Source organism: Camponotus vicinus, unplaced genomic scaffold, assembly GCF_025532165.1.
Source record: "Camponotus vicinus isolate PSW18456_S1 unplaced genomic scaffold, iyCamVici1.0 SCAF_3, whole genome shotgun sequence".
In the NCBI taxonomy this organism is placed as follows: domain Eukaryota; kingdom Metazoa; phylum Arthropoda; class Insecta; order Hymenoptera; family Formicidae; genus Camponotus; species Camponotus vicinus.
Genome location: NW_028141967.1, coordinates 350754 through 373553, shown reverse-complemented (window position 1 = coordinate 373553; position 22800 = coordinate 350754). Strand labels below are relative to the sequence as shown.

Here is a 22800-nt window from a genome sequence, read left to right as displayed (position 1 = left end):
AAAATATTAGTCAACTCAATTATATTACAATTTAAGTAATTCCATTTGATATTCATTGATTTATTTATTGTACTTAAGTAGCATGATTTATTTATATTGTACTAAGTAGCATAAAACGAGGTAGAAATGTCACATCGGTGCATAGTTAGGCATTACTACATGACAAAATTTACGTTTTAACAATGCGTCTATATTCGATGTGTCAGTAGTATTTGTAACATATTCTTTAATAACGTTAAAGTCGTCAGGAAGAAGATAATTAAGCATATGATTACTTTTAATTTTAATTTGCGAGAATATCATTCGAGTTAAACTTGTTGGATGATACGATTAACAATGCAATTAGCGATATATTTCGTCTGTAAATATAAAATATATATAATATCAAAGTTTTTCAATAAAAAATTCTGCTTAATATTTCAACAAACGAATAATCTTTCCAGTATTTTTTAATTAAACTTGTGTAAAAAAACATCAAAATACCTGTTTTGATATTTGTTTACTTTTGTTTTCACTTGGTTTAACAGTTTAACCGTTTTGGCTTAAGTTATCGCACTTTTGGGACGTTCAAACGATTAATCCTACTTTATAACTTTACATAAATCTAGCTCTTAATGATAAAAAGGTAACTCTCTTGCGACTAAAACAATTGACTCGACAAATGTAGCTTGTGGAGAGAAATTTATAAATATGAATCTGAAAAAGAGATTAATCTCTCCTTTGCAAAATGTCTACATTATAGCTTGATGTAAAAGACTTTTATATAAAGTGTTTTATGTAAGATTTTATCGATTTAACTTTCTCTTAAAAAAATTTCTTTCCGAGAAAAATGTATCTAGATTAAAATAAAAATTATTTCGAAACGACATATACATCCTATTTTTCAAACTTTTCGATGAATCTTTCGCAACGATCTAATATTTTTTTTTCGATATCATAATACCAATAATAAAAAAATTCTGAACTGCGCGTGATAAAAAGTGAAAAAGTACTACGTTCTTTCACGATTGTTTTCTCAATATGTTCATTGATGTCCTTTTTATACCTTAGACTGTTACGATTATCGCGTGCATGCAGTATCAGTCTTATAAATAATAGAAAATGTGTTTAGAAATTGTGCGAACTCGCTTATAAAGCCTCTTTTGCTTCGTTTATAATTCGAAGTTGTTCAAATGTTCTCTATTGGTTGATCTGCTCCTGTATTTTACTGCACAACAACTGCGGAAGAGATAAATTTGCAAACTGATAAAATATCGGACGAAAGAGACAATAATAAAATATGAGAAGGATTGATAAAAGATTACTTTGACGCGCGCAATACATGCGTACCTGTTTAATATTATGATCCGTTATTAAAAGTATCTTTGATTGATCCGCGCTACCAAAAAAACCGCCGAGTTTCTTCTTTTTGCTGGTGTCTTTAAAAACGATTTGCACACCTCTCTCTACAATCTTTGGCGATTCGCTAAATTCATTCCAAGTATGAGTCCAGTCAACCTATAATAATAAAATATCACAAATGTATGTCACAATTTTTGTTTGAAACTAATGAGATATGGTAATTAATCAATACCAACCCGCCAACCACCAAACAGATCATTATGTTCGAGGTATGATAATCTTTTGTCAGTGAGCAACAGCACATCTTTGTTAATAAATATGTGATAGACATACACGTCCGTATGTGCGTATTTTCCTTTCTCCAGTTCCTATAGAGAAAAATTTCTTATAGAAATATATATATATAATTTGTCATTATGTATTAATTGTTAATTTTTAAAAAATTCTACGTGCCAAATCTTAAGTTTATAAAACAAAGAATTTTTGGAGAAATATTGTAGAATAATTTTATATTTACACAAAAAATATTTTATTATTTAATATTATTTTCATTATAACATCTGGATTTTTCTTTATATTAATAGTATGAAACATATTTTTAATCCATGTTATTTGAAATATTTACATAAATGCTATACATAAATTAACGAAATATCCACTAAGAAATATCTCACTATAATGAATAATTTATTAAAGTCAGAACATGTAAATATCTACCTTAAGTTTGATGATCAAAATATCGAGTACTTAAAGCAATAGAATTTTTACCATCAATATCTTGTTGCCTTCGGCTTCTTCCTTTATGTAAGGTCTAACAAGACTGTCTGGTTGCAGAAATCTGGGCGATCGTACTCTCCTTGCCTCCTCGTTCAACTCGGCAGCTCTAAAATGGATTTTAAAATGTAGTTTCCAATATATTTTGTATAGATTAATCGTATAATTTATACAATTTCAATTTTTATTTCAATTAATCTTATTATCCATCGATAAAATTATTAAAATTCTCTTTGCATGGTTAACAGTACCGTTTGACAGCTCCAAAGGAACCGCTCGCAAAGTCAATAACGCCAGCAGTAGGTCTGGTAACGAGTCCAACGACACCCTTTCCGAATCCTTTGAAGAACCCTTCTACTCCTTCCTCTTTTGCTCCTGATATAGGTTTCGTTACCACACCTGTTATACCGTCGACTACACCCTATAGAACGAAATGAATAAATCATTTGTACTAAGTGATTTAATTAATCTATACATTAATTTTCATGACTTTACCATTACTAAACCCTTTCCGCTTCGAGCGAGACCTTCTTGCAAGTTGGCAGGTCGTTTGGTCAGCTGTTCTTGTCTCTTTCGCTGGTAATCCTTGTCGAAGGTCAGAGCAGCTATACCCTTGCCTGCAAAAAATACATATTATATAAAAAAAATCTCAAATATCGCAAGAATTAATACAATTCAATATCTTCTCATAATATAAGATTCTAAAAACATGTCAAAATGAAAATATTGGTAATGTCTGCAGTTTTCCACTTGAACATAATTAAAATGCTTTGAATGATACTGAAACGTACCCATTGCTCCCGTGATCTTCGACACGGCGCCCGCCATTCCGCCGACGGTATGGCCCAACATGCTGCGCACTCCAAGGAACAAGCCCTCCGCGAATTCTCCTGGGCCCTGTATGGCCCCTTGGAAAGGTTCGTAGAACAAATCCTCGATGCCCTTCATAGTCCCGACCACAAGCCCGTACGGATTACCGATGACATCAAGTCCCAGTACGAGCACATAAGTTTGTTTAATCGCCTGGCCTGCATAATGAATAGTCGCCTCGGAGATGAGCTGCTTGTTTGTCATGAATATATAGTTTCTCTCGAAATACGCCAATCTGTACATTAACAGATAAATTTAGAATCTCGAAATCTACAGAATATAAAGCTCCAGGAATTTAATTTTTAAGATTGAATAAGTTTTAAAAAGATTCTTAGTTACGCTAAGATTACTACTGACAAGTACAATAAGAGAACTTTACTTGAACACGATGTCGTTAATGTCCGTTAGCGTCACACCTATTCCTTGCAACAGCACATTAAGCACATGTGGCAATGCAGAGGGTCCACTGCCACTGCCAGTCATCGAGAAACTGATGTGTATCTGCGAATAAAAAAGACGTGAAATTTCACTGTCGTAATAAATAAATAATATTTGCAATTTACATTCGTGACAAACCTTAAGCGGCGAGAAGTGCAGTAGATCGAAAAAGTTCTTTTGCTCAGCCGTAGTAATCAGGTTGACGTGATACATGAGCGGTTCGTTGACCAGCTTCATGTCAGTACGGAATAACGCACTCTAAAACGAAATAACTGTTTATTCTCTCGTTGATTTTAGATAAGTAAATAAATTTCAATGTCCGTGACAAGACTCACCTCCTCCGCATCGTTGACTTCGTCTGCTTCCAAAAGACTCATTATCGCATTCAAAAAGACGATGTCCACTTTGATGTGGAACTCTTGTACAAGAACTTTAAAATATCGAAACTGTTGCACGGTACTATGCTCCAGTAGGCGTTTGACCATACTGAGCTCCGCAAAAGGTTTCATCACTGTAGAGAGATCAAAGAAACTTTTTTAACAAGTGCATAAGTATTCTGGCTATGAAATAAATTCGCACTGATGGCATTTTTATACTGTTTTATGATGATAAAATTCTAAATATATGAATATATACATATGATGACTTGTATATAATATACATACATATATATTGTATATATGAACATATCATATATGTACATATACAGTGAATCGATCTTTATTATGTTCGTATCAGAGGGTTCTTATGTAATTTATTTTTATAAAATATAAATGACATCTATAACTTTATGAAATAAATACTAGAGATTACAGGTAATAAAAAGATTATTTCTCTGCAGACGATACCTGTGCTCTGCGTTACGCTCTTTGGCGGTGGAACCGGAGCCAATATAACTGGGAAGACGCACTCTGATAATTGATTGTCGATCTGCAGCCTATTGATCTTTGCATGCAACTGTACTTGATGCGCCGAAGTGCGATATTGTAGCCAAAGTCCAGTCTGAAATGTACGTCGCATGTATCTACGATGTGGCTTCAACATTTCCATATTCAGATAATCCACCTGAAAGCAATGAGAAAGATTGCTATAACATCATGTGGTTATTGACGTGTTTATATCGAAACAAAAATTATATTTTACCATTAACTTTGGCTCCAGCATCACTCGATAATCTGCATCCTTGCCAATCTGCAGTTCTTTAATGTATCGCTGATATCCCTCCTCGATGGCATTGACCTCCTTGGCGGTTAACGCTTGCCATCGGCCGCCGAGGGACTTGCGGGTTTCCCATATAATTCCAGAACTATATTATGGGAGAACTTTATTAATTTTTCAAAATAATATAATTTTACGAATGAATTTCATTTAATTAAGTGATCGTAAATCCAAAATTTGATTATATCAAAATATTAACAACTACTTGATATTGCGATATACTCACCTAGCAATGCACATGTATAACAATTCGGATTTAGTGATATTGTTCACAAGAGAGAACCCAATGCCGTGTATGTTCAACGTTATTTCCTGATCGATCACTTCAAGATCACCAGCCAGCTGACAATCTTCGGCTATCTTCAGATTCGTAGTGAATAAAAGCACTCGTTGAGTACCGTCTAGAAACGACACGTAGATCAGTTTATCATTTACGTCCGGCAATTGGAAGGTACCGAGATTATCCTAAAAAGGAAATGAAAAGGAAGTGAAAATGCATATTCGCGTACTTTTACAAATACTTTTTTGTCTATTTTTTCTCTTCTCTCTTACTTTACGAAGATTATCTTCGATTTCCTTGCCGTTATTATCTTCCCAGACGATTTTTCGCGGACCTGCTGGATTTTCCCAAGTATAAAACATTCTGTTGTACGACTGTATGGACCTGTTGATCATGAAATACATGATCAGTTCATATAGTTTGTATACAGAAACCGATTTATTGCACATTGAGTTTTTAAAAGATTTTTTAACGCATTTTCTACCTGTCGTTGATTGAGCCCTTCTCCCACAGATTGATAGTGTACGGAGTATGATTGATGATCAGAGCCGGTGCGTTACCTGAACTATATGCCGACAGAGAGATGTAGACACCACCTTCACTGATTTGCACATCTACATTGATCCCTCCATACTGTTAAATGAAAGATAGACTTGTTAAAAGTACAATATGAAAATGTAATATTATAGGATATTCATTCAAATCTTATAAGAGTAATTCCAATTAAGAATTCTCCAATCTTCTTTATATTTCTATTTAAAATTTCAAATACAATATTTTAGAGAATTTTTAGATGCAATATTTTAAAATAAGTTTTATATATGCATTCTCTTTCTAATATATTTTTCATTTATATGAAGAAAAAATGAAGAATTATTTAAATTTTAAATGTTAGATTGATAATACTGAAAAAAACTGAATGACTTTTAAAAAATACGCATTTTTCACTTGCATAACGTTTTCATTTCTTTATCATTAAAAATATATACTATGTATTCAATATTTTACTAAATCATTGAATAGAGAAAGAGATATATATTTATATTTTAAACAGATATAATTCACAACTTGATTAATTCGTGAATTTCTGATTATTTTCAAAAGCAAAATTATTAAAGAGAAAATTGTTTAAAAAAATTCCCTGAGTTACAATAAAATTTTATAATTTTTCTTGATAAAAGAAATGCCTCGGAATTCCAGATTTTCCCGATTTTTTCAGCGAGTAGACATTACCTTATTATCTAATTTCAATAAAGTTGTGTGGCTATCAGTATAAATGAAAGCCGCGGTTTTCTCGGGTTGACCCGCGACCTTGGCCCTCAAAGTTTTGTTGTCATGCTCTATTCGAGGCCAAAAAGCTGCACATTCGCCGAGAGGTACCTTCACAAATGCAGCAATAATTTTGTGTTATTATAATATGCAATTTTTCATTAAAATAAAATTATAATATGCAATTCTTCATTTACATAGTAAAATAATTGAATCGCTTATACTTAACATACTTTGATCATCGGATCCGCTGGACGATCGCCCTCTTGGCATTCTATGAGAAAATCTGCGTTATTGATGAGTATGTAGTAGGGTGTAAATGTAATTTGCTTGGTCAATGAGTTGTAGGTCAGTTGATTATGTACTCCAATCTATAATGAAAAGCGTTTTTTATCTTAATTTTTGTTTATTATATTTTTATTTTTATATTATCTCATTCAACCATAAAAAATAAATGAACTGAAGAGCTGTTATAAAAAGTATTAGATACTAAAAATAAGTAAACAATTCATTCAATTTCTTCGTTATTAATAAAAAAATAAAAGAATGGGGAGTAAAAAGGGAGATAAAAAATGAAAGAAAAAAAAATCATCTATATTAGAACCTGATATGTCATTCCATTGTATTTGCATGCCACCACACCCTCGCTGCCTGCGACGTCAATTGAGAATTTTTCGGACCACTCTCCATCTTCCACTCTGATCATGGCCTTCTTCTTGCCAAAGAAGGCCTTAGAACGGAATGAAAACAGAATAGGTCCCTTGAAGTGCTCCGGGTGGTACAGGACATTCAAGTAATCATCCGTTGTCTGGAATGAGCAATCGATATGGATTAATAATCTTTATATTTTAATCGTTGGAAATAATATTTTCTATATCATGCAGTTAGTAAGATAAGTAACAAACGCCTTCGCAATATTAGCACGTTAAATAAATCTTGTTTGTGTCGGATGTGCTTTATATCTAGAAAACTAAAAACATAGAAACGAATCATTATGAAATTTGTGATTTAAGATTAACCAAGGATTCAAGTATAAATCGAGTAAGAATAGAGAAGAAGATAAACAAAGGGAGACAGAGCAGCATGAATGAAAACACAATTACACAATGATAATATAGTTAACAATTACATATAAAAAGAAGCGCGATTTACGTGTTTGATAAAATGCAGTTGTTAAGAATCGGCTAATATTAGGACCAACACGATGGTAATTTAACACAATTGCGACAGTTAGTCCCAATGTGATAGATCGACTAGATCAGACGATTGTTATCCCACAGTAATAATCGAGTCTTGTGAACACAAGCACGAGAACAGCTCAGTATACTAATATTGAAATAAAGCGATGGGTCACCGCGCGCGTTTTCCTCCTCCTTCGTTGCTGATGGGGTTTCATAGTGGAAACGAATTTCTGAAAGATGTTTCCACGTACATTTTCACAAGATATAAATATTGATATTTAAACCGACAATAAAATTTAACTCTTTTAATAATACAAATCTTTTTGATATAAGAGTTGATAGTTATTCATATTAATTTTTTTCCATCGTCAACAATTGTATGGTTGAAAGAATCCGAAATAATTTTTGACGGTTAATTTCACGAAAATGTACTGAAAAGAATAGTTTTCGTAAAACAAGCATTTTTCACTTGCATAACATTTTCACTTCTTTATCTATTAAATATTACAATAAAAAGAATGTATACTGCATATTCTAATAAGATAGTGAATATATATTGTAAACAGATATAATTCACAACTTGGCAAATCGATGGATTTTTGACTGCTTGCAATATAGGAGCAAAATAATCAAAGCAAGAATTAAAAAAAAAATTCTCCGAGTACTAATAAAATTCCATGAAAATTCTGATTTTTTTAGATAAAAAAAAATTCTAAGAAATTCAGGTTTTTTTAGATTTTTCCATTAAATAAACACCCTATTTTTACACGAAAAGCACAATGAGATGCGACATGATAATAGGAAATCTCTACCTTGATCGGACTCGAGTGCTCTTTGCCACCCTTACTTGACTTCTGTAAAATAATGGAGTACATTGAATACAAGGTTTTGATCGAGCAGATGCAGCACTGGTTAACACGATAAAACATTGACAGAAAGGATATGAAAAAGGATGAGGACACAAGCATTATGATAGCATATATAATGTGATAGCATATATAATATGATATAAGAGAGGTGCATATGATATAAGAGAAGTGCATATTGATAAAAAATTTCACAAGGACTTGAGATATCTTTGGTGGAGGGATATAATATACTCTCTAAAAAAAATTGCGAATTAAAAATTTCAGAAAAAAGTTTTTAAAATTTCAAATATAGAGATATTTAAATTGCAATTCGTCCACAAAGTTGCCAAAAGCAAATGTGAGCACCGGGAACATACTCTGTAGGATAACATCAGACCAGTCTTGTTCAGCATCCAGAAAGGACAGTACAATGCCATGATGATCGAGCCGTATTTGTAGGATGTGTTCATTCCGAGATCCAGTATTACTTTCTGCGCGCTATCGAAGGACTCGAAGGACCAGACTGCGAACTCGGGTGGGTTTGCCACAATTTCACCTTTGCACGACCAGTCCTTTTCCAGGTAATTTGGCAACTGTGAACAAACGCATTTATCCCGAATAAATAATGCATGATAATCTCTTCAAATTTTATAATTACACTCGACAAGATAATTCATTCTCGATAAAATAAAAATTTATAATAAGAATTTAGAATTTCATAATAACTTAATTTTCACATTAATATTTTGTCATTTATTCTACCTTGATAATTATACTTGATTTAACCGGATCGATCGTGGGCAGTTGCAAGGAAGCACTGGCTTCGAGTAAATTCTCCTGAACAATGCCTGGCAAAGAGATGATGATATCAATCGGCAGAAAGTTTTTCAGATATATGGATGGATATAGATGTACATTGTAGATGGTACTAGCCATGGTGTGACGAGTAGTATTTTCAAAATACACCTGTTCGATCTCTCCTACAGCCTGTGTAGACAAATATATATGTATTATTTTATTTCAGTTATTTACTATTATGACAAATAATATTTATCGACTTGTTACCTAATTAATTATTGTCAATTAATTAATTTGCAAATATCAGCATCATTTAGGCGATAAATATCAATAATATAAATATTGTAACCTGAATATAAAATGGTTCTGTGACATCCTGCTTGGATCGAGATTCACATTTTAGTAGCTTTGTCATGGAAACTGTTTTCTGTAGATCCTTCCAGATGAATGGCTCAACTGACACCATATATCTAAAACAAAGATTAGACGATCATGAAAAAATTTTTATATCAAAGCGCTCTTCTTCATTTTTAATAATAATAATAAGAATGTTTACTCAAATTATGTAAAAAGATTTTTCTCTGATCTTCTAAGTATGTTTGTTCAAAATTCCAAGTAAAATAAAGAAATTATATAGATGCAATATTTTTAAAATAAATTTGTTTTAATACGCTTCATTCAGATTTCCTAAATTTTTTCAGAGAACAGACATCTCGAAGATTTATATTGAGTAATATTATAAAGATAAAAAAAAGATGTAAATATACCCTTCAACACTAAAGAAGAGCCAATAGATGTTGGTCGGAGTGTACACGGCGTCGAGGGGTAAATTGAGCTTCTCATCTGGTGCCACCGTACCTACGCACTCAACCTCGTTTCCGCGCTTCGTCATATAATAAACCGCTATCGGCTGCGCAAAATGATTGTGGATCTACGCACAAAACATATTGCGGAATGTTAATTATAATCAATACAAATGTTTACAATTCTTCTTCATTTACCTGAAGTATGCTTCTAAGAGTGACGATCATGCTACCTTCTTCCACAATGACGTCCGATACGATACCCCATTCCTCGGAGCCCTCTTTACGGTACTTCAAAGGGAAGAATCTCTTGTCCGCTTTTAGAACAGGTATTGCCAATTTGCCTTGGATACCTTTAAACTATTAAATTTTATATTATATTATTATATTAACTATTAAAATTTATTATATTCAGTTATACAACATTATAAGAAAATATTAGGATATTTTTTTATTTTTATTCTTATTATTTAACTATTTTAAGATTGTGAATTAGTCTTAGAATTAGTTTTTATAATTTTTCAATTAAATAATATTAAAAATTATTTAAAAACTATTAATATTTTTAATTATATAAATTAATAATTTTAATCATATTCTCTCTTCTAATAAATTTAACATTATTTTTACTTGATATTTGAATCGGAGTTAATTCCAATATTTATTATAATTATTTATTTTATTTTTGAGAAATAAATTTTAGAAGATCAAAAAGTTGTGAATCCTGTCATGAATTCCGCATGTTATATCTGCATATCAACTTACAGAAACGGTAAATTTACTATCCTCCCTGTCTTTCACGGTTTCTGCTTTTAACTGTTTGAGAAGATGCGTATCCAACTTGGATGTCTTTGGTGCCAGTTCAATCGACGCGCCGGTCTCAAGGATTACTTCCATATACGAATCGCTATTATTCCGTATTCTCGATCCATCGTCGAATATCTAAAAAAAAATACCAATATTAATATATAAAATTCAAATAGATATATGAATAAGTAAAATAATATTGTTTTTCCGCTTTTTATTAATAGAATAAAGAATAATAATTATATGTTCTAAATCATCCTTGGTTAATAAAAACTGATGTGCAAAAGATGACACCGAACTATGGTATTGTTATCGAGAAAAGCTGTTAGAACCGATCCGAGCTCGGTGAAACGCATACTTCCTCCGTCTTTTGCCAACCATAGGTTGGTAGCAGTCGGGAGTAAAAATAGAAGCTTGAAAGATCCTTGTAACAAACCTTGAAGAGACTATGTTCCAGATTAAGTATCATTGGCAGACCGGTTTCATTCTTCAGCATATACGGCGCCACTTTCCTAGTAGGTCCTTTTCCACTGGCTTCCATAGCCGAGGAAAACGATTGGCCGAGTTGCTTCAGCACGTCCAAACATGTCTTCGTCACAGTTATCTCCAGATTGTCCTGTTGCCGATTAAAATAAGGAGAAATAAATACGTATTTCTTTTAGATAAAATCTGACGATAATAATTTACGCCAATTGTAATTTACTTCATCTGTATAATTTCTTTTATAGAAAATTTCTCATTTAACTTGAACATTATAACACTTGAATACTATATATATTTGTAATTTAATACATATAATTAATATTCAATATTCATATTAAAACCTTCACTTACAGAAGATGTAATGTCGATGGACATCTTAGTGGATTGATTTGATAGTTCTTCAGGCTCGCTATCCGAAATGGGACTAACCGCGCTAGCGCCTCTCGAGTCCAGTAATATATCATTAAATTGAACCTAACAAATTTAGAACAATTAATTAGCAAAAACACAATGAAATATTAAAAAAAGAGAAAAAATTATGGACGCTAAAATTACCTTTGTCTTTAACTCCCACGGTGTAGAAACACGTTTGCCATTATCAGAACCTTCTATCGGTTCAATCAACGGTTCCCACAGAGCTAGGCAGCTGTTATAGTACGCCATGATTACAGACATCGTACAATCGACGCCCATCTGTAAAACCATGATAAGAAATGTAAAGATTAACAAACAATTTTCATTTATACACGTTATTATATATTACTAAACTCATAATTATATATATAGATATTAGAAGTTTAAATTAATTAATCGATTGAAAAATTGGCAAAAATTGTTAGTCAATAATAGTTGCTTTTAATTTAATAAATTTGTTGCATAACAAACTTTCAGAATGTTTAATTATATTTATTTTTTTTTTCATAAGTCAACAAGAGAGAAAATATCATAAATTTATAATAAATTATTTTTCAATCTCTATGTATGCGTGCATAAGAGATATTTAATTTTCGCGATTAACAATTTACCGTTTTCGTGCTCCAATCATTGATGTTGCTTTGAAAGCTCACATGAAGTAGCAACATGGGTAGAGTTTTGTTCCCGACACCTGCCTCCAGAGTAAACAAGATTGTCGGAGCCGAAATAATTGCTAATTCGGATTTATAAGCAGTCGTAATCTCCTCATCTGGATACGTAAACTCTTCAAGAGCTTCCGTCGCAACTTCTAAAACAAATTTATAAAAATTGATACTTTAGCAAAATAATAAGAAAAAGAAATAAAAAGAGATGAAGCAGAAATATAAATATTTTCATATGTATAATAAGAGTAATTAATGCATAATTTATATATAACCTGTCTTTAAAAACCAATAATCATTCTCCTCGAAGGGTGTGACAATCCACAATCCTTCATAATTCGGTTCGGCTTTAATGACTTCCTTGTCCTCTTCCTCCTTCTTTGTCATTGTGTGAACGACCTTATTCAATATTTCGATCACACCTACAAAAGTGTCATATTTTTATAAACTATTATCGACCAGCGATTTGGCGATCCACGAATTACCTGGCGAAACAGATATGTGTATGTCTGTACAACAAATGTCCAAGTGAAGTCCTTTACCCTCCGGCGTGGAACCGGCAACGCTGATGCTGCATGGTTTCAGGATCTATAATGTTATATACTTATATTACTAGTTTAACAGATACTAAATCGTTTTACAATAAATCTTATTTATTAATTCAAAAGATTCTGATAAATAAAATCTTTTAAGAGATTTTCTAGATTGACTCATTATTTAAAAGCAATGACAAATATTTCATTACAAAAACATGTAAAATTTATGAATTCTAAACTTTCTGTCATATCGCTATAAGATTAAATATAAACATTTTATACTCTAACAATAAATAATTTAATTAATAAATAATATTATTTAATTTATAATATTATTTTATATTTTATACAGACATATCTCCAATACCTGATAGATCCAATCGGCTCTTTTCGTAGGATTGTAAATCCCTGTGAGTAGAGAGAAATCCTTAATGGAGCCTGTGATCACTTGGTGTTCTCCCATAATGCGCATTTTCAATAACAACTCTGTGTTTAATATTATGCAGTTCGAGTTGATGTCGTCCATGTCCTCGAGCAGAATAATATCCGGTTTCTCCACATGTAGATTCACGGTTAACATTTTGGGCGTCGGAGCAACTGATTGTTGTTGTATCGGATGTTTTTTCTTTGATGATACCACCGATTCGCCTTTCGACGAAGACTGCAGGGAGGTCGTGGCGGTAGTCTTGCCCGCAGTATCTACGTCGAAGAAGTCCTTGATCTTCATGAGATAATCAAAGGACACGATAATACTGAAGGAAAATACACGCACATCGGCGAATGTGTCATTCGGACTCTGGCGCACCGTCACGTCCAGCATGCTTCTGGTATTGTACTTGGCAGCATGCTCTTTGTCGACGTGATCTTCGCTGGCACCGCCGCTCGGCATGCTGATTCTCTCCATGATTCGCACCAAAGAACCTTCTCGACTCTGTCGCGTGTCATCTAGTGTACAGTTCATCAACAGAATTGATGTGGCCAGCAAACCATCCGCAAACACACGACCTTTCACAGCAAAATGCGTGAGACTGAAGCGCGCTAATCCGTTCTCGGGCAAATGCAGCGGCGATGTTTGCGATTGCAGCAGCTTGGAACCGCCGGTAAATAAATTGATCACCAAGCTATCCATGATAAACTCGAACTTGACGAACGTGTGACCATGTCGCTCCTGCGTATCCGTCGATGGCGGTTCTTGCGATGTGCTGACCTCGTATTTGTACGCCGGCTGGATCTTAACATGTGACAAATGACGATGAGATAAAAAGAATCTGTTCATATTTATTAATTGATTTAATTAAATCTATTATTTAATCTATGAATAAATAATATATATAAATTAAATAAATTATTATATTATTATATTCATGTTATTCTTTTCGTATTCACCTGTAGCTCTCCGCTGTATTCGGATTTCACAGCAGATAGTACAGGTTGCACAGGTTTCGGATCTTCGAAGGTCTCGCCCAGATTCTGCTCCAGTACCTTTAGAATTGTAGCATAATCCTCTTTGCTCAATAGCAGATTGATTTTGTTCAACCTGCCAGACATATCAATGTCCGGAATAGCGGTGAACCAAGCGGTTGACAGATTACGCTTCATTAGCAGCGTAAACGTCACCGGCTCTAGTAGAAGCACTTCGTTTTCGTTAATAAATTTTTCCGTATTCAGTCGGACTCGCAAAAGCTTCAAATTCTGAAGCTCAATTTTCATTTCATCCACTATGGGACATTCGTTGGTTTCCTCATTTGTCGCTTCCAATTTCTTGAAGACGTTGCACACCTGAGAGTATATACATTTCAAATGATTTTAATAATATTAAAGTTATATTTTTCATAATATTTGTATATTATTCAATATTATAATATATATTACATAATTAATAATATATTTTCAAAATTGAAAAGATATATATTTAATACAATATAGATATATGATTTCAATTTTGAGGAATTTTAGCAGTTGTGTGTATGATATCAGATCAGAATAAATTTCACAGTACCATAAGATTGCCCATATCCAGCATTAAACTGTGCTCGCTCTTGGAGTTCATCGGTACGTATACGAAAGGTGCCTTGATCTTGATACATAATTGGATGCGAGAGGCGCTTTCTTGAACATCCTTGATGTTCGTTCTCGCAGCTTCCGCCGCTGCCGCCGAAGCGTCTTTGATAGCTTTCTGCGCTGTTTGAAAGTTGTTCAAGAAATTCATCACGCTGGTAACAAACGCGTTCAGGAAGACGATACGATGGCAACCCATCGTCACTTTGACGGACATGTTGTTTTTATCTACTTCCCATGGCTCGATGTTATACATAACCGCTTGAATCTAATTGGGAATATGATTTATAACGACCATTATACAAATAAAACGATAAGTGTAAATATGATTGCCTACCTGCAAAGATTCAGTACCCTCTACGGCCACAATGTCCTTGTACACGGAAGCAGGATTAAGATTTTTAATATTGATGGAGGTTAAATCAGCGTTCACTTGCGAGTACGAAGACTTGCTGAGAAAACTGGCGCTGAGGCCCTCGATGTAAAGCGCGCTGATATCCCGAATAACGCTGGAGATTTTCAGATTGATCGAGCCGACCTTAGCACTCACTTTTAAATCGATGCACTCGACCGTTTGTCTTCTACGTCGTCCAGTGGATCTGGATTTTTGTCTCTGCAGCTGCTCCCTGAAGAAACCGGAAGTTTCTTCTTGGATAGAAGCCAACTGAGTTGGTCGAAGACGTTCGACTTCTTTCTTCTGAACACCTTCGAGCGAATTCATTCGGTCCTGTATATATGTGCTAAACCGTAGCAACTCAATGAGCGCCTCCTGATGCAATAACATGTCTAGCGAAGTGAATTCCAGTACTAGCAGTTTCACGACAGAACCATGTCGCGTGATGAATTCTGGCGAGCGTTTATTTACATTTATGTACCGCACAACGATTAGATATTCATCTCTGCCGGTCGACATCGGCGTATTGACAATGAAAATCTCTTGATCTTCATGCAGCTGTCGCAATTGCACGCCGCCTAGTCGCAACTGCACCTCTTGATCGTATGTACGCTGCAGCATTTCTGCCTCTACCTGCAGCACCTGGAATCTGAGGAAAACTAAATTCAAAAATTTATGTGAAAGTCAATTATAAATTAATTTAAATTTAAAAGTAAATTTTAAAATAAAATAAAAAGTATAAAGTGTGCGTTGCAAACCTGACAAATTCCGATTCCACATTGTCATCACGTTGCCTAGATATCGAAAGCGTAAACTCCTTCATTTCGAATTTCATCTCCAAATCAGTAGTCTGTTTCATCGGTGTAGACATTGTTCCTTCTTGTTGCTTTCTCTTGTCGGCAATAGTGGATATCGTGGTACCAAGCTCTTTCAGTGACAATTGTGAGATGGATTTAGAAAGAGATGTTCGATGTAGCTCTGCGGTTTTTTCCTCTTCGGGCAGCGGAATGCTCTGTGCAATCGACAGCGCCTGTAGTAATCGAACATCCGTTATGTTCACGGTTACTGACGGCAGGCGACCAAGAAGTCGGAGTTTCGGCAACAAAGGATCGTCCATCACCAAGCATTTATGGAACTGGATCTCTAATGTGGTCGGATAAAGTAACGTCAGAGAACTCTCAGTGCTTGCAAGAGCTGATCGCCATTCTTCGTTTGGCAATGAGACTAGCACCTAAGTAAAAACAAAATTTAAAAATATATTGACTTTATATTTTTCACAATATAATATATATTAAAAATGTTTTTGTAATGAATTTTTATTGCATACGAAAACAAAAATTACTTCTATTATATAATCACAAAAATTATTTCTATTATAATTAATAAATTAATATATTTGTTTAATTGTATGTATGTATATATATATATATATATATATGTGTGTGTGTGTGTGTGTGTGTGTGTGTGTGTGTGTACATATATACATACATACATATAATTTTTATATAATATAGTTTTATATAATTTTCGTAAAATAATTTTTAATTGCTAATGCTTCAAATTAAAGATTAAAACTACCTGAAAGTTAACTATCTCCAAAGCAAATTTGTCATAACTATGCTCCCTCAAATGCAGGAGCACTTCCTCTTCGCTCTTGCCCATGCTAACTAGTTGTTTAACGCTGGCGCCAGTCATGTCACTCTTGGCCTTCTCCAAGGAATGCATCTTTAAACTGCCCAGATTCACGACGATCAATGATTTCGAGTCCCCATAAAAGCCGCCATGCGGTATGATAAGTTGCGAGGCCTGCATATCCACTTGTATATCCAGGATCGAATGTTTTTGTATAGCGTACTCTAGCCCAAGCGCCGACATTTCCTTCAAGCCCTCTAATTGCTCCGCTGCTGCTGTCTGTAGCTGGTTTAGCATCGAAGAGTCTTGCACCTAAAAAATTCTCATCGACATAAAAATACGCAAAGCGAGGAAGTAAAAAAAATTAGAAATATTTAGATATTTAAATTCATAGAAAATCAATCAAGTGAAAATTGTTTTCCTCATCCTAAGATTTTTTATCTTAAGATAATTATAAGAATTGCGCAAATGTGATTTACTTGTTGAAGAAAAAAACAGAGGGATACCTTAAACATGTTGACCAGTTCTATAATGGTTTGTGCATCATAGATTATGTCGGCGGATCGGGACTTGACGATGACGCGATCGCCGCACAACTTGTCGATCGGATTTTTCTCGTAAGAAACCGACAGCAAGGCGCTGTCGGAACTGCCATGTTCCGGGTTGAAAAGCGAGGGAATGTGGTCGTCTTGTGTCACACCCAATAGCTTCATATCACTGATGGAGGCGGTGACGAGAATCGCGTTTGCAGACGGTCGCGATTTAAAACCCGCTCGTACACCATGCAGCTGCAAGTCCAAAATGCACGAGTGCTCTTTATCCGTGTCCAGCAGAGAAATCTGTAAACCATGCAGATAGAAACGAGTATCGATCATTTCATATGTTTCCGGATAGTGTGCTGGTGCGCTGTTTTCCTGATAGTCGATCGCCCGATAAAGCTTCTCCTTCTCTTGCGGTGTCATCGCTTCCTCGAATCTGAAAATAAATATTATGATATTCTAGATAAAATTTCATCCCGAATTGTAAAGCGTTTACAGTAGCAAAAAGCTCCCAAGAATATTTAAAAGTTCGAGCTACACACCGAAGCGGATGTTTGGAATCAAACCTGCGCATAATAGCCGCAGCTGAATTGAGTTCTTTTGTTTCCTCGGCCTGCGAACTGTTCCACAGGAAGCCGAACCAACCTCGTTTCGCCTTCAGACTCTTTTCTCGCTCTACCAGTCTCTCCACCTCCATCTCGATTTGTTGCCGTATGATTACCAGATTAAAGATGTCTAATTTCATTTCACAATGCGTCAATTGCTCCGTGATCTCCTTCGCAGGCTTCTTCGTCGTTAGCTTCGTTTGGTAGGCTTGGGCGTAATCGCGGCAAGTATCGCGATGCTGTTTCATGTGAATCCAATTCCAGTTACGACGATATCGTCGTACGGTCTCCTCGAGGACGCAAGTATACGCGAAATGCCACCACTCCTTGTAATGGCCGCGATACGATGTCAAATTCGGCCGGTACTTTCGATATGGAGAGGCTTTTCGCGCCTGATCGAGGCCTTCGCCCAGCTGTATCAAAGTCTGATACTGCCGCTTTGTCAAACCGATTCGCAATTTCTGCATTTCCAGATCCAGCCATACCTGCACGCGAGAAAATATACAAAATTATTATTTAAAATATGATTCTTGTATTAGCTTCTAACTTGACAATTTTACAATTTTAATTCTAATGTATTTTAGAGAATGAGCGTGTTTTTTAGTCACCTTGGGAATAGTGTAATTACTATTGTCCGACTCGGGTTTGGGATTAAGTCTGAGCTTGGACTTGACGTTGATCGGTCCTAACAGATATTGATAACCTGTCGGGATATAGTCCGTGGTCGCGATACCTTGACAGAGATTGGAATATGAGGACTGTGGGTTCTTGCTGTACTGCTCCACGCTTGTGTTGAGATAAACGGCCAGCCCGTCCAGGCTACACAGTTTGAAGATCTGCGGAATGGCGTACATATCCTTCAGATTGCCTGTCGTCTCCCACAAATCTGTGCAATTTTCCAGAACGAAGGTGTTCAAGGTGAAACCGACGGAAAATGGATGCTCTTTAAAAGTGACATGGTCCTCGTATCGCACATGGATTTTCTTGATCTCTACATGAATGTTCTTGATCATACGAGCGACCAGCTTCTCAACCATCGAGTCGTCCAGTTTCTCATGTGCTGCAAGAAGAGTTTTAAATTCATACTTTTATAAAAAGAAAAAAATGAAACAGTCTAGAAACAGTAATATCAAATTAAATATAATTACCGCAAACATGCAAATTTAAAAATCTCTATTCGATTAATTTATAAAAGAATGCAAATGTTTATATATTTACATTTTATATCTTCTAACTGCTTCCTCTTTTCTACTCTGTCGAGTTCCGCCCGTTTGGCTTCCAAATGTGCTTTGCTTTCTTTTTCTTCATTGTACACAACCTGACTTGTAGGCACTACCAATATAAACAATTCTTCGACTATAGCATCAATCTGACAATTCCACATATCTTTAAATGGAATTTTTAGTATCAATTTTCCTGAAAAGATACAGTACTTTATTACAGAACTTCAATAATTCAATATATTGTATTATATAAATCAATATGTTGTATTATTTTATAAATTCAATTATTGCATAATTTATATGTAACATATATTGATATAGTAGATATAGTTTTTTATACCTAAACGGCCATATTCCAATTTTACAGGAAGATCTAGCACATCTAATGCAGATTCCTTTATTAACAGATCATTTAATACAAGATCTCCTGAAAGCGAAAAAATTTGTTGCATGAAATATAATTGAATTAGATGGCAAAATTATATAGAATTATTGTACACATTCCTACCGCTCCAGAGACTGACTTTAAGTTGCGTGTAGTCCAAGTTCTCAATATACTCGCCGATCACCTTGTTGAGGAGCTCCGCAATGATTGATTCAAAAACCATTTTGCCGTTTATTTTGTTCTTGCTCCGTTTTCATCAAATTCTACAACTTTTACGCTATCTTCTCTCCCTGACAATTTTTAAAATAAATTAAAAATAAATAAAAATATATTAGTATATATGTACAATAAAATCAAAAGATTAATTCTACAAAAAAAAACACTAATTTCTAACATTGATAAAATAGCCGAACAGATGCAGTGTTCCAAAAATCACGGTATATTTTGATAAGATAAGGTAAATGTCATTAGATTAATTTGTGAAATTTTTAAAAATACAAAACTGCACGTAAAAATATTTAATCGTACGTGTCTTCTTCTTTATTTATAACTGATATATTTCATAAAAATATGTAACACGTTGAATACAATTGACAAAGGGTGCCTTCCGTTTCACGCATAAAACGTATAAGCTGCAGAGAAAACTATTCCGTTTCATTCATTTAATACACACATTGGGCCTGTTCTTTTTAGCTGCACTGCTGCACTAGTGCAATTAGTTAGAGTGAAAGAAAGTATGTTTGTCTCTTTCTAACTTATTGCACTAGTGCGGCAGTGCAACTAAAAAGAACAGATCCATTGATAGCGCATAGAATTTCCTAGAATCCCCCCACTTCCAGCGCATCAGCTACTACGGCTGCGGTCAAGACTGAACTACGAATGCTTTGAAACATCATTCTATCTTTGTTCTATATTCCATGAGAATAAAGATAGAATGATGTTTCAAAGCATTCGTAGCACAGTCTTGACCGCAGCCTACAGGTTGGACCCGAAGAAGTTAATGCGAGTATGCGCAGAGAGTTAACAACCTCGTGTATACACACATGTGATACATGTGTGTGTCATTTACTTCGACAGCAGCCATATGCTTGTTTCTACCAACGTCGTTTAACTTTAATCTTAGCTTAACTCACTCTTTGTCTCCTTCTAACTGTTCTTTTAGAAAGAGACAAAGAATGACTTAAGCTAAGATTAAAGTTAAACGACGTTGGTAGAAACAGGCATAAGGCCCAGTTCCACAACTCGAGTTAACCCGAGTTTAATACGTTAAACTGGGTCCTGATTGGTCCATTCGCCACTTAAACTCGGGTTAACCGGATTGTGGAACTGGGCCTACCTGTTCCTTTAGAAAGAGACAAAGAATGAGTTAAGCGGCGTTGGTAGAAGTGGCCAATACTGTTTCACATTAAACGCATCAAAAGTCATTCCGTTTCCAAGACTATATTTGCGCATTAATAGAAACGGAACGATATTAATGCGCGCATCACACTGATTGCGAACTATGCGTTCAATGCGTGAAACGGAAGGCACCCAAAGCGACTTACAAGATTCTCAGAGTCCCCTCTACGATAAAGGCGGCTGCTCCGATGACGATATAATCTGAAAACGGGTCGCTCGAGCTCGGGCCTCGGGCGATCAGCTCGGCGCGAGAACCGTTTGCGTCTTTTTTCGTCAGGTTACGTCATTCTTGCGGAATACCATCGATCTCTTCCTGGCAACTGGCAACGTCGCTGGAACACGATCCCGATCTTCTCGATTTCCCTTGACTTTCGTTGCTCTTACGATCAGTAGAATCAGAGCGAATCTCTGAGATTTTTTTTTTTTCGTCCCAAATCCTAACTTTTGCGTTATCAATTCCTGAACATGCCGCGCGTATGTCATCCGACGATAGCTTCTCGATATACTATCTTCGAGAGGAAATAATAGCAGGAAGTTTGGCTTACGTCATTTATGCGACACGCTTCCCATAACGCAGTTTGAAAAGAAAATAATTTATTTTTTTTCAACGCAAAATAAAGAGAATTATTCGCATTTCTCGTAGTTTTTTATGCTGAATGCGATTCTGGTTTTCAAATTGCTTCATTATATTGATCATAATAAGCGTCCAAAATAATTAATATTTTTTCAAAAATATTATTATATAATTGAAGACCTATTAATAAAATAAAAAGAAATAAATATATAAATAATAATACATAATTTAATAAAGTCCTGTAAAGACATACTAATTATGTGCAATAAATATATGTATAAAATATAATCTTTCGTTGAATCTTTTAAATTACGCGCCACAAAATTTTTCCAATCGCGCTAGTTCCCGCCAGGTCGATGAGCATGCGCGAAGCACGTTTCGAAATTTGAAACAAATTTTGAACAAATGTTCCAGGTGTCCCAATGAAGGTCGTTTATCACTTTAGCACGTAGGTGATAAGTACGAATTTATCGTGTAATATCGTGTGTATCCAAGTATTTACCTTTATTATAAAATAAACGCGTGGTCTTCCTTAAATATTTTTAGGAATATTTGTCGTATATCGAAAAAGTAACGGTGTGAAATTTACAGATGACGTAATTATTCATAATATTCGCCTATAAATATGGATAAATATGGTGGTCTTTCTGAGAATGTTGATGCTTGTACACAAACTGACAGGTAATAATAATAAGGAATAAAATTAATTTGTTTGATGTATATTTAGTTTGTAATTAATTTAATCGGTATACTTTTTGTTATAGTGAAGTAAATCGTCATATTAACGTAATACAAAAAATACTTCAATATAAAATGAAAGAATTAGTGAAAGAGGGATTTTCAAACTATAATTTAATAAAACTTTTACCGCAACACCAAATACATGGCGAAGAAACTTCATTTTTCTTCGAAATTAAAGAAATAATAAATAAAATAGTACTGTTAGAAAAAAAATTAGAAAACCTAAGAGAACCTAAATCTAACATACGTACAATTGATGAATTGCTCAATATAATTTGTGAAGATATAAAATTTTTGATAGAAATTCGAAGAACAAATTTAATTTTATTGATAAATTATTTGTATACATTAATTTAGTATTATTACCTTTTATCAAACATTTTCTATTTTTGAATAGAATTTTATATATTTATATATTGCCTCTTTTATAAGGGATTATTATAGGAATTATTAAATAATCTTTAAAACTTATTGTGTATTAACATCACTTTATATATTTATAAAATTTTTATCTCTTCAAAAATGAAAT

The 22800-nt window shown here is 34.3% G+C and overlaps 1 protein-coding gene and 1 long non-coding RNA gene across 4 annotated transcripts; one reads left to right on the top strand and one right to left on the bottom strand.

Moving 5' to 3' along the window:
- Positions 1-39: 39 nt before the first annotated feature.
- Positions 40-21466, bottom strand: Vps13 (vacuolar protein sorting 13C). Of its 3 annotated transcripts, none has more exons than XM_083095392.1 (45): positions 21103-21466; positions 19682-19848; positions 19514-19600; positions 19169-19366; positions 18559-19010; positions 17912-18435; positions 17313-17781; positions 16753-17118; positions 15933-16405; positions 15118-15823; positions 14722-15048; positions 14109-14501; positions 13090-13953; positions 12672-12774; positions 12462-12608; positions 12136-12332; positions 11666-11803; positions 11462-11584; positions 11064-11243; positions 10586-10762; positions 10019-10180; positions 9785-9948; positions 9367-9487; positions 8982-9206; positions 8597-8812; positions 8184-8225; positions 7545-7601; positions 6795-6998; positions 6424-6561; positions 6155-6301; positions 5406-5554; positions 5194-5305; positions 4868-5106; positions 4567-4729; positions 4272-4488; positions 3759-3934; positions 3562-3681; positions 3365-3486; positions 2907-3220; positions 2611-2732; positions 2367-2536; positions 2110-2224; positions 1578-1709; positions 1330-1497; positions 40-1218 (listed from the first exon to the last, which is right to left on the bottom strand). In XM_083095392.1, the coding sequence occupies exons 2-45, from the start codon at positions 19779-19781 to the stop codon at positions 1180-1182; spliced, it is 9858 nt and encodes a 3285-aa protein (XP_082951518.1). In that variant the 5' UTR covers positions 19782-19848; positions 21103-21466; the 3' UTR covers positions 40-1179. The 3 variants fall into 3 exon arrangements, with proteins under 3 accessions (XP_082951518.1, XP_082951520.1, XP_082951519.1); XM_083095394.1 differs by lacking the exon at positions 21103-21466 and adding an exon at positions 20087-20253 and having other exon boundaries at positions 19698-19848; XM_083095393.1 differs by lacking the exons at positions 7545-7601; positions 8184-8225.
- Positions 21467-21953: 487 nt separating this feature from the next.
- Positions 21954-22562, top strand: LOC145967789 (uncharacterized). The gene is made up of 3 exons (XR_014437558.1): positions 21954-22012; positions 22122-22211; positions 22295-22562. It is a non-coding gene; the product is annotated as an uncharacterized LOC145967789 (long non-coding RNA).
- Positions 22563-22800: the final 238 nt, after the last annotated feature.